The sequence below is a fragment of the Cynocephalus volans genome, chromosome 4 (genome assembly GCF_027409185.1).
Source record: "Cynocephalus volans isolate mCynVol1 chromosome 4, mCynVol1.pri, whole genome shotgun sequence".
Taxonomy (NCBI): domain Eukaryota; kingdom Metazoa; phylum Chordata; class Mammalia; order Dermoptera; family Cynocephalidae; genus Cynocephalus; species Cynocephalus volans.
Genome location: NC_084463.1, coordinates 100,688,308 through 100,701,459, shown reverse-complemented (window position 1 = coordinate 100,701,459; position 13,152 = coordinate 100,688,308). Strand labels below are relative to the sequence as shown.

General features: G+C 39.2%; 1 protein-coding gene across 1 annotated transcript in view; it reads left to right on the top strand.

Moving 5' to 3' along the window:
- The window catches only part of MRPL48 (mitochondrial ribosomal protein L48), a 48,245-nt gene extending 35,403 nt beyond the window's left edge, over positions 1-12,842 (top strand). The window contains exons 5-8 of the mRNA XM_063094572.1: positions 29-198; positions 9,028-9,130; positions 11,377-11,466; positions 12,531-12,842. Coding sequence (XP_062950642.1) covers positions 29-198; positions 9,028-9,130; positions 11,377-11,466; positions 12,531-12,605 — 438 coding nt within the window. The 3' untranslated portion in view covers positions 12,606-12,842. The remainder of the gene's footprint in view (positions 1-28; positions 199-9,027; positions 9,131-11,376; positions 11,467-12,530) is intronic.
- Positions 12,843-13,152: the final 310 nt, after the last annotated feature.

Genomic DNA, 13,152 nt, shown 5'->3' with positions numbered 1-13,152 from the left:
TTTCTCTTTTTATTTGTTTTCTGTTCAGCCCAAGAAGAAGAAGGGAAAAGTGGAAGTGAGACCCATTAATTTGGGGACAGATTATGAATATGGGGTTTTAAACATTCACATGACTGCATACGACATGACCCTGGCAGAGAGTTATGCCCAGTACGTTCACAACCTCTGCAACCATCTCTCCATTAAAGTTGAGGAAAGGTATGAAGGATGCCTTTGTATGGGATATTCTTGGTGTGGGTAGCATGCTCTACTTTTTTGTTAAATCAGCTTTCAGAGGCATAATTTACATGTAGTAAAATTCACTCTTTTTAGGTCTATAATTTGCTGCAGTTGAACTGTAGAATAATTCTGTTGACCCGAAAAGTTCCCTGGCAACCACTGATTGATTTTCTGTCCCTACTATTTTAACTTTTCCAGAATATCGCATAAATGGAATCACACAGTATGTAGCTGTTTGTGTATGGCCTCTTTCACTTAGCTTAATAATGTGTATGAGATTCAGCCATGATTTTGCGATTTTTTTTTTCTTGTTTTTTTTTCTGTGACCGGTAAGGGGATCGTAACCCTTGGCGTGGTGTTGGCCGCACCACGCTCAGCCAGTGAGCCCGCCGGCCATCCCCATATAGGGATCCGAACCCGCGGCCTCGGCGATCCCAGTGCTGCTGCGCTCCCAGCGCTGCACTCTCCAGAGTGAGCCACAGGGTCGGCCCTGCAATTTTTTTTTCTTGTGGTAAAATATACATAATATAAAGTTTGCCATCTTAACCATCTTTAAATGTACAGTTCAGTGATATCAAATACATTCATAGTGTTGTGCAGCCATCACCACCATCCATCTCCATTAACTCCTTCCATCTTGTAAAACCGAAGCTCTTTACCCGATAAACAACTCCCCATTCTCTCCTCCCCTGCAGCCTGACAACTACCATCCTACTTTAGTCTCCAATTTTGACTATTCTACCTCATATAAGTGGAATCATATAGTATTTGTCTTTTTGTGACTGACTTATTTCATTTAGCATAATGTTCAAAAATTTCATCCACGTTGTAGCATGTATCAGAATTTCCTTCCTTTTTAAGGCCGAATAAGGTTTCATTGTATGTATATACCACCTTTGCATACCCATTCATCCATTCATCTGATGGACACTTATGTTGCTTCCATATTTTAGCTATTGTGAAAAATGCTACTATGAACATGTACAGATTTTTGAAAGTATTTTGTTGCTGAGTAATATTCTGTTGGATGGTTAGGCTGGCTTATCCATTCACCAGCTGGTGTACATTTGGACTGGTTCCAGTTTACTGGGATTTCTGGATTGTATAGTAAGTTCATGTTTAAGTTAATAAAGAACTGCCAAACTGTTTTCCAAAGTGGCTGCACCGTTTTATATTCCCTCTAGCAATATATAAGAGTTCCAGTAACTCCTCATGCTGGTCAGCACTTGGAATTGTCAATTTTTTTTAAAGCTATTTAATAGGTATATAGTGGTGTCTCATAGTGGTTTTAATTTGCATTTCCCCAATAAATAATGATGTTAAACATCTTTTCATGTGCTTATTTGCCATCTGTATATGTTTAATGATGTGTCTCTTTAAATCTTTTGTCTATTTTTTTTTTTTAAAGATGACTGGTAAGGGGATCTTAACCCTTGACTTGGTGTTGTCAGCACCACGCTCTCCCAAGTGAGCTAACCCGCCATCCCTATATAGGGATCCGAACCCGTGGCCTTGGTGTTATCAGCACCACACTCTCCCAAGTGAGCCACGGGCTGGCCCTTTTTGTCCATTTTTAAAATTGGATTGTTTTCTTCTTATCGAGTTATGAAAATTATCTTTTTAGATACTAGTTCCTTTTCAGATATGTTTTGCAAATATTTTCTCCCAGTCTATGACTTATCTTGTTGTCTTCTTAACAGTGTTTCTATTGAAAAGCAGAAGTTTTTTAAGTTTCATGAAGTTGAATTTATTAATTTTTTTTTTTTTTTAATGGTTTGTGCTTTTGGTGTCATATCTAAGAAATCTTTGCCTACCCCAGGGTTACAAAGATATTCTCATATGTTTTCTCCTAAAAGTTCTATAGTTTTAAGTTTTACACTTAGATCTGTGATCCATTTTGGATTATTTTTGTATATGGTGTAAGATATGGGTCAAAGTTTTTTCTTTCTTTCTTTCTTTCTTTTTTTTGGCATATGGATATCCAGTTTGTTCCAGCACCATTTGTTGAAAAGATTTTTTTCACCACTGAATTATCTTAGCACCTTTGTTGACAGCCTATTGACCCTGTATGTGTGGGTCTATTTCTGGACTCTGTTCTGTAACATTGAGAGATATATGTATCTTACATGAATACCACACAGTCTTGATTACTGTAGCTTGATTACTGAAACTCTAACTTTGTTTTCTTCTTTTTCAGAATTATTTAGGCTGTTCTAGGTCCTTTGATTTTTCATTTAAAATTTTAGAATTAGCTTGTTGATTTCTACAGAAAAAAAGCCTGAGAGGATTTTGTTGGGATTGAGTTTTATCTGTAGATCAATTTGGGGGAGAATTGAAACTTTAACTGTCTATATTAAGTCTTCTGATCCATTAACACAGCGTTTCTTTCCATTTATTTAGATAGTCTTTGCCTGCTCTGCTTTTCATGTACTCTTTGGATTTGTTGGAAAACTGTAGGAGAGGGGAGCTAACATTTACTGACGACCTACTCCAGGCCAGGCACTTTACATATCTTATCTCAGTGTCCCTAACAATATGGGATGACCTGTGGTTTGCCTTAAATAATGTTAAATCACATGATTAGAAATTTCTTTCCTTTTTAATTCTCATTCAGCCTAATTATGTCAAGGAGAAATTCTCAGTGTGGTGTTGGTATGTCCTTGCCCTAACACTTCCTAATCTTTGTAACAGAGAGGACCTCAGGCTTGGAATCTTTGGCAAGCACTAATATCTAGTTAGAATTTTATAACATTTATTTTGTTTTCATTGTATTTATTTTTGACCTACCTTTTATTTATGGCAGCTGATACTCTTTTTAAATTAACAGTCACGATATAAATTCAGGCTTATTGAGGTATAATTTCATTCTGTAAAGTTCATCCTTTTAGTGAATAGTTCCGTGAACTTTGATAGATGTACATCGTAAATACCATCATAATCAAGATTTAGTACATTTCTATCATCCCAAGAAGTTCTCTCCTGCCTTTGTAGTTAAACCCTTCCCCTATCCTTAGTCCCTGGCAATTGCTGATCTATTTTCTGTCTCTATGGTTTTGCCTTTTCCAGAATGTCAGTAAATGGAATCATACAGTATTTTTCCCCTTGAGTCTGGCTTCTTCCACTTAGCATAATGTGTTTGAGATTCACCCATGCCTTTGTTGTACCAAGTAGTTTGCTTCTTTTTGTTGCTGAGTAGCATTTCATTGAAAGGATGTACCGTGTTTATGCATTCACTTATTGAAGGATATTTGTGTTGTTTCCAGTTTTTGGCAATTATGAATAAAGTCACTATAAATATGTACAGGCTTTTGTGAGAACTTAAGTTTTCATTTCTCTAGGAGTGTGATTGCTGTGTCAAATGGTAAGTGCAGTGTATGTCTGAATTTATAAGAAACTACTAAACTGTTTTCCAAAATGGCTATACCATTTTACTATCTCACCAGCAATGCATAGTTCCAAGTTGTTCTATATCTCATTTCTTTTTAAAATTAATTTTTTTAAAAGTGAGTTGGTTTAAAAGAAAAATATTTAATAAATACTAGCTTAGGTAGTTTGCCATTGTGGCAAAGTGGTACATGACATGGTATGTGGATATGGCAAAAATTATACTTCCTTACTCATTAGATATTAGTAAATATTCCCATTTTACAGATGAGGAAACCAAGGCTGAGAAAGACCCAAAGTCACAGAACCAGTAAGTTGCCTGGATTTAAACACAGTTCTTCCTTACTCCAGTATGTTTAATTATGTATGGTCTTATTTTAAGTCGCTAAGCCAAATTTGAACTTTTAAACCTTTCAACTTAGAGTGCAACTATGCTAAAAGTGCTCTTTAGAAGATTTGATAATAAGCTGTGACTTCATCTCTCACAGCTGACAGTACTTCAATTCTTTTAAGCCTAAAAATGTGCTCTATCTCTTTCTGACACTCCAGAGACTTGGTTGCTCTTTCAGCACTTGTCACACACCTCTTTCATGAGCTCTGGGATATAATGATCTATTTGTGTGTCAGTTCCCCTTCCCCCTGACCGAGCATTCCTTCTTGATGGGGACAGTGTTCTTTGTTTCTTTAGCATCTAGCACAAGGCCTGCCACATGGTAGACATTCATTCATTGTTGAAAGAATGACAGGTTCCTGAATATGACTATCCAATCCAGTTGTGTTGTACACATTTCCTAAAGTTCAGTGATAGTGATTTTAATTAATTAATCCAAAAACTATTGATTGAGCCTTTTCTTGCTATGTGATGGGTACTGCAGTAGACATTCTGACTGAATCTCCCTGATTTCAGGGATTATACATACATGCAGGTCACATACACATACATCACATACGTACACACTGGGAGAAATAATTATAACATAATGTGAAAGGTGGTACGTGAAAGTTTAAGTGCAATGTCAGTTTAAGTAGGCACAGTACGGGCCGGCCCGTGGCTCACTCGGGAGAGTGCGGTGCTGAGAACACCAAGGCCTCGGGTTCGGATCCCATATACGGATGGCCGGTTCGCTCACTGGCTGAGCGTGGTGCTGACAACACCAAGTCAAGGGTTAAGATCCCCTTACCGGTCATCTTTTAAAAAAAAAAAAAAAAAAAAAGTAGGCACAGTAGCAGAGTAATTTAGAGCAATGCTTCTCAGAGTTCCACTCCAAGAAGATATAAGGAACTTATGCCAAAATGTACATTAATATTTTGTTTCTTTCATCAAGAAATTCTTGCTATTAAAAAAAAAGTTGGCTGAATTAAACAGTGTATTTAGCGAGTGGTGAACACTTCTTATCTTGTCATTGTCTGATGATAATCAGTTTGCTCCTTGGCAGCTTGTCTGTGACTCCAGTTGGAAAAATAAGTGGTTAAGAGTGCAAGTTCTGGAATCAAACTGCCTGCATTCACATTCTAGCTCTACCAGTTATTAGCAATATGACCTTGGGAAATTCTGAAGCCCAGTTTCCTCATCGATTTAATGTGGATGATAATTTTTCTATTTCTTTGGATTCTGAAAATTGAATAAGATAGTACATGACAGCACCTAGTATAGACATTGGCATACTGTAAACACTGTAAGTAATGTTACTAATAATTAATGAAGATTTTTTTTTAGCTGGCAGGGATCAGGGGTAGCTTCTCAGAGGTTGTGGTGGCAAAGAGGCATTAAATGTCATTCACAGAAGATTACTGTCTTTCCTACAGTGGATCAACTCCCTGGAATAGTGTTACAGATTTTCAGAAATGCTCTTTTTAAAGATGCTGCTTGTAAAAACTCGCCTGTAAAAAGTTCTGGCTGCATTTTTTTTTTTTTTTTAAAGATGACCAGTAAGGGGATCGTAACCCTTGACTTGGTGTTGTCAGCACCACGCTCTCCCAAGTGAGCTAACCGGCCATCCCTATATAGGGATTCAAACCAGTGGCCTTGGTGTTATCAGTACCACACTCTCTCAAGTGAGCCATGGGCCGGCCTTCCTACTTTTTTTCTTAGGTGTCATCTTGAATGATACTTCTTCAGGGAACCTAATTAAGTTAGATCCTTATGTTATATATTTAGGAGAAATAAAGGGTATATAACTTCCCTTTTGTAATATGCCTTCTTTACCCTTGTAATTACTTGACTATTATTGATCTTTCCTATTAAACTCTAAGTTCTGTAGGGTGAGGACTGTTTCTGTCTTCATTAGTGGTCTAACCCTAAGACCTTGCCAAGTACCTCACACATTGTAGGCACTGAATAAATATTTGTTGATGTGGATTGAGGTCTAATAGGCATGGATAAGATTCCTAGAACAACAGAATGAATGATATGCTGCTTTTTGCCTCTTTCCTGGCTCTTTGCTCCAAATAGCTCAGAGCAGAAAGAGCTGTTTGTTTTTAGTGACTCACTTCTCTGCATTGATTGAAGTTTTCAGATTATTGTATTGTTAGGCATTCTCACTGCCCAGCTTTTTAGAGATGAAATTATTTTCTTCTGATTTTCACTTCATTTTGATCTCTTTTTCCTCTGGGAGTGGGGAGAGGTAGGTAGAGATGATGGCCGTGACCTTGAATTGCAATTGGGCTTGAGAGCAGTGTTCCAGCTTTTGTTCTGTAAATAGTCTGCATTGCTGCAGCGGCAACTGACCCGGAAAGAAAGGAAAGAAGAGGCCTCTTATGGGGGTCCCTTAATTTGCCTTCATCCCCTGCTGAGCAGTTGCCTGAGAATATGGAAATCTTACTCATCAGGGAAGAAATTCCAAGCCTGAAGATGACCTAGCCCCTGAGCTCCCTGGAGAGGAAAAGCATCATTTAGCATCACTCTGTGAGACTACTCTTTTCTTTTCTTTTTTTTATTCACTTATATTTTTTTAAATTGAGGTATAGGGCCGGCCTGTGGCTCACTCAGGAGAGTGTGGTACTGACAACACCAAGGCCATGGGTTCGGATCCCATATAGGGATGGCCAGTTAGCTCGCTGACAACACCAAGTCAAGGGTTAAGATCCCCTTACCGGTCATCTTTTTAAAAATAAATAAATAAATAAAATAAAATAAAATAAAATTGAGGTATAACATATAAAGTGAAGTCCACATATTCTGAGTTCCCCAGCACCCCAACAGGCTCCCTAGTGTTCCTTCCCAGGCGATACTCTCCAAAGGTAGCACTATTTTCTCATGTTATGTTGACTCTTGAAATTCAATTATTTCATTTCTTTCCTTCAGTTTTAATGTCTGATCATCCAAGTAATGTTTATTACAGAAAATATGGAAAGTACAGAAAAGTATAGATACTGAAGAAAAATTACCTGTACTCTTACCACCCAAAGGCCTGTTCTACTTTGAAATTACCAGAGTTCCCAGTAATTCTTTATCAAACTATGTCTGCTTTTCTGTTGGTTTTCATTGAGGGCCTCTCGTGCCTCCTTGCCATTGTAGATACTGCTGCACATTCTTTACATCTTGATAAATCACTACCTCACCTTTAAGGCCTTCCCTGAGCCCTTCTTCTCTCCCTCTTGTCCCTATAATATTAGGCAAATACCTTTTATTGCCTTTATCTTACTGTAGTACAGGTGTTTGTGTACTTACCTGTCTCTAAAAGCTCTTTGAAAGCATAGACTGCGTATTTCCCACCAGAGTGCCTAGGACAGAAAAGGCTTTTAGTAAATGTTTGTTGAATGAATGAATAAATAAGTAAAACCAATGAAATTTTGCTGAAGTAAGTGTTGAAGAATAAAATCCATGATTAATGGCAGGATTGGACAAGTCCCACTTTAGTCAGTCAATCTTATCTGCAGAATGCCGAAAAAGAAAAGTAGTATTTTAGAGTGCTTTTTACTTTTCTGATTTTACGTAATTATTTTATTCGATCTTTCATAAGAAGTCTATGATTTTGTCTCCATTTTTTATATCAGGAAGTTATCACTATATTTGAATTGGAAGAAGAGGAGATCAGAGGTTGTGCTGGAAAGTGGGAGAGGACATTATTTAGAGAGGTTATCTGAAAGAGTTTGCAATACCCAGCATTTACTCACTGTAAGATGGACACAATACTAATACCATATCTCTGTGTAGCGATTAGTCAATCCTATCTCATCACCACACCTGATCCTCACAATTGTCCATTGATAGGCCCAGATTGTAATCTCATTTATACATGAAGAAACTGAGGCCCAGAGGGGGAAGTGATTTACTTAAGTAAATATTGCTAATAAGTGGCAGGGCCAACATTGGACTCCAAGTCCAGTCTTTTCATTGCAGCATGGAGACCTGCTGAAGCTGATTAAAATAAACATAGACTCTACAACAGTGGTTCTCAACCTGGGTGATGTTGCCCTTACAGTGAACATTTAATAATGTCTGGAGCTAATTTTGATTGTCACCACTTGGGGGGTACTACTGGTATTCAGTTCGTAGAAGCTAGGGATTGAAAGAAAGTGAGCCAATGCTGGTACTGTTCAAGCTTTATTAAAGGAAGAAAATCTGCCGGGCTGTGCTCAAAGTGGCAGGCAGCCCGGCGCTGCCTTCAAAATGGAAGACATCAACAACAGTGGGTTTTCAAGAGTCTATATTAGCTGTTGGGTGCGAAATGTACGGGGGAGGGACCATTAGGTTGATGTAACTGGGTGGAGAACTGTGCCGATGCGGAAGCCAGAAAGTTGTTTCTAAGTCAGGAAGTTTCTCGTGAAGGGAAGCGTGGAGGGGCTTGGTGCTGGAGTGGAAGATGAGGCTGGCGGCTGTTTCGTGCTGGTGCTTATTGTGTGTACAATGGCGTGGGTCACGTCCAAAATCCATCAGGGATGTATAGGCCAGCCCCCACAGCAAAGAATTATCAGTCTAAAATGTCAGTAGTGCTAAGGTTGAGAAATCTTGCTCTAGAACAATTGGGTTTCATGCCTTATTTTTCCAGAACAAGTGAGATACCCAATGTTAGCTTCTAAAGCGTGCCTACTGATGAGCTTGATTCTTTTAGAACTGGCTGTTCTTCAGTAGCAGCAAATATTTATTAATCACTAATTTTTGTTTTTGTTTTTGTTTGGCGGCTGTCCAGTATGAGGATCCAAACCTTTGACCTTGAATCACCATGTTGTATTCAGAATATGTATTAAGCATGATTGGGGATACAGAAGGGCATTAGACATGATCTGTTCCTTCAGGGAGTTTAGAGACTTCTGGAGGAGGTAAAAGGGATCTGGTTAGTTTGCTCCTGGCTGCAGATAAGCATTCCCTAGATTCCAGGAGCTATTGCATGCAGTAGTGGCTGTACTCATAGACTATCCTGATTGAAGTGGCACTGCTGGCTTAAGTGAACCTTCCCAATAGCTGACTCCTTCTTCCCACAGTTTTGCAATGCCCACCAAAACCATGGAGATGTTGCGGCTGCCGGACCAAGGCAGCAAGATGTTCCTGGACGCAGTCCTTACCACCCATGAGCGAGTGGTTCAGGTAGGCATTCTGAACCCCAAATGTATTTGCTTCTTTTGGTTCTTCTTTCTATCCATTTTTTCTCATTCTCTCATGCCCTTTTCTTCCTCTTTCCTGCCCCTCGAATAATGGTGTTCTCCAAGGTTCAATTCTTGACCCCTCCATCTCTCCTTCTATACCTTCCCCTTATGCAATATCATTTATTCTCCTGGCCTCACTGACCATCATTGTATACTGATAACCTCCAGGTATATGTATATCCAGTTATGATCTGTTGGCTGAGCTTCAACCCTGATATCCAGTTATCTACTGGACTTCATTAGAACGCTAAACAGGTGCCTTCCCTACACTCAGTGTATGCAAAACTAGAGGGGCTTCTTTTCCTCTTTTTCTATAATCTTCTGCACCTTTGAGCTAATGCTTGACCCTTCTTTGTCCTCTGATATCCATTTATTCACCAAATTCTTTTTTTTTTTAATTTAATTAATTAATTTATTTATTTATTTTTGTGGCTGGCTGGTACAGGGATCCAAACCCTTGGCCTTGGTGTTATAACACCATGCTCTAACCAACTGAGCTAACTGCCCAGCCCATTCACCAAATTCTATAGCTTCTACCTCCTAAAAATCTTTCAGATCCATCCACTTTGCTTTACCTCCATACCAGTATGATCACATTGTCATTTTCCTGTTCAAAACCCCTCAGTGGTTTCCTTTTAGCTCTAGCAGTTATCCTGTATTTTTTCCTGCAGAAACAGATGGGTGACAACCACACCACCATGAGGATGCCCAGAGTTATTAAAAATTCATAGCTTATCAGCTTTAGCATCATCCTCCTTTTTAATAACAGCTTTATTCAGAATATACTGGACATACCGTACAATACACCCATTCAAAGTACACAGTTAAATGGTTTCTAGTATATTCAAAGAGTAATGCAACCATCACCACAATCAGTTTTAGAACATTTTCATCACCCCCAAAAGACACCCTGTATGTATTAATAGTCACTCCTCTTTCTTTGTTCCTTCAGCCCCTCGCAACTACTAATCTACTTTCTGTCTCAATGGATTTATCTCTTCTGGGCATTTTATTTAAATGGAATTGTATGATATATGGCCTTTTGTGTCTGGCTTCTCACACTTAGCATTATGTTTTCAAGGTCCATCCATGTTGTAGCATGCATCAGTACTTCATTCCTTTTTATTGACAAATAATATTCCATTATATATTCTGTTCCCTTTTTGATCCACTCAAACATAACATCAAAATAATGAGAGAATGTTAAAGTAGTAACACCTTAAATCTAAATATTCTAATTTTTAAAATAATGTACTTACAATCTTTGGTTCTTTAAATGTTATGAGGAATAAATTATTTGTGTTATATCATATGACAGATCTGACTTGGCACTGAGGCCCATAGGATAAAGTTTACACTGTTTATTTATTTATTTTTTTTTTTTATTTTATTTTTTTTTTTGTCCTTTTCGTGACCGGCACTCAGCCAGTGAATGCACCGGCCAGTCCTATATAGGATCCGAACCCGCGGCGGGAGCGTTGCAGCGCTCCCAGCGCCGCACTCTACCAAGTGCGCCACGGGCTCGGCCCAAGTTTACACTGTTTAGATTAGCACTCAGGTACTTTCATGATTCTGCTCCTGCTTTTCCTCTTCACAGCCCATTCATTCCAGCCACACATGGAACTAGTTTTAACTTCCTAGCACTGGTATGCCTGTTTCCTCTGGAGGGTTTTCTAAAAACCCTCCACACTATTGTTGAGTGCTCCTGGTTTACTCCTGTTGTTCAAGACTCTACCCAGATGTTACCTCCTCTGGAAGCTTTCTTTGACCTTCCCTGATTTGAGTTGGGTAGGTGTTTCTCTTGTAGGTCCTCACAGCCCCCTGCATGCTCTTTCTTCTACCACACATCTGATTCATGTCTGGATTGACAACACAGTCAAGTCCCTGGTCTATGTGGGTACACCTGATTTGAATCAGAAAGTCAGCCTGGACTTGGTAACTCTTGGTCCATTTATGACATCCATTGCCTGTAGGAGTAATATTGACAGTGACCACCTCAGCAGGCAAATACCTTGGCAGATGGCTAGAGAAATCCCATAGAGGGCAGGCTCAGAAACTAGCTCTGGATGTTATCTTCCACCCTAGGGCCCTCCAGCTCTCCTGGAGCTGGCATTTGAATCCATGCCATGTCTGCCCAGTCACCTGGCTTTCAATGCCCTCCCTTAGAGTATCTTCTTTCATTTGCAGATCAGCGGTTTGAGTGCTACGTTTGCAGAGATTTTCTTGGAAATAATACACAGCAATCTTCCTGAAGGAGTCAAATTGTCAGTGAAGGAGGTAGGTTCTAGTTTGAGAAGAGGCCCCCTAGTGGCCTACTTGTGCTCAAAATAAGGATAAGAAGATCTGGACTGCCTGGCTGTAGGAACAACAGAGAAATGTGGATAATTTAGCCCAGATAATAATTAGGAAAGGTGTGCAGTCTGGTGGTACCATGATCATTATTCTGGTTCTTCTGAGGCATCAGGGAGGATGCTTTGTGGACCACAGGAGCTGACCTCCATCACAGCATGCTGATATTAGGGGTGAGCCCATTGACACCCCAAAATTATCTTAGGCAGTCACATAGCAGAAAGAACATGATTAAAGATTATATAAAACCTGTGGGTAGCCACACCACACACACACAAAAGATTATATTCAATATAATAAATCAGAACACATATTGGAAAATATATTTTAGAGAGAAGTTTCCTGGATCTTGCTGTAGCCTGACTGAATAAATTCAGTCAGAATGCCAGCCAGAAAGATGTTTGGTCAGGCATGGAAAACTTGCAAAACATTAAGGACCTTAGCCTAAATACTGAGTATTTGGATCCAGTTGCCAAGATGATCCTTATGACACATACGTCAGGTCATTTTAGACCGTTGCCATATGCATCATGCAGCTCCCGTTGATTTGAGTCCATGCGTGCCAGCTTCTTCTGGTTGTTATTTGGGTTTCACATAGATCATACAGGGAGAGAATGTACTGGTCATGCTGACTTAAAATATTCCAATTCCTGTGAGTGTTATTTCTATTGTAAATAGATAATTTTGACATTCTCTTTCTTTTTTAAATGCTTCTATTGTGATAGTTGTAGCATTTTGGCATTAGTTTTTTATATGTCTGTCTTCTTTCACCAGACTGTAAGTTCAGTGAAAGCAAGGAGGAAGTCTGATTCAACTTCAGATCCCTGGTACCTAATATAAATCTGGTACCTAGTTGATACTCAGTAAAAGTTAGTTGAATCTGAATCATTTTCTACAGAGCTACCTGATGGGCCCTTTTTTGGATGTGTGCATATTTGGGTAACTAAAAGCTCTACAGTAATTCCCACCTATTTTTTTTTCCTTCTTCCCAGCACACTGAAGAAGACTTCAAGGGAAGGTTCAAAGCTCGGCCAGAACTGGAGGAACTGTTGGCCAAGTTGAACTAGCTATTGCAGACCCTTTCATGCCAACACTGGTGATACTGAGTGCCAGGGAGAAGAGCTTCCTGGCTGGTTATAGTTAAGCAGGATACTGTGATCCTTAGATTTAATAAGTACCCATCCTCACAGCCAGGAATGCCTCCTCTCCTCTGTGGCGTGGCTGTGCTTTCCAGTTTGTTACCACTTTGAGCTAACCTTCATTATCCTCCATCTAATAAAAATCTGCTGCTGCTGGTGTGTGTATGTGTGTGTGTGTATGTTTATGTGTATATGAGAAAGAGAGATAGAGAGGGAGAGATCGGCCCATCCTGTGGAGAATCTAAGGGATTCTATTTTCTCTTTGGTGCTTTAGTACAGAAGCATGTTTCCCTTCTGTATTTCTCCAATTAGAGCTGACTCATCCTTAAAAGTAATGTGGCATGGAGTCCTGAAGTGAAGCAAAGGATCATAACATAAGTAAACTCTCTTGGGTGGAAGTCATAGGGAGGGAGATTTTGGCTTTGTATATGAAAAAAGTCTATTACAGATAGAATTGGGATCTGTCCATAAGTAA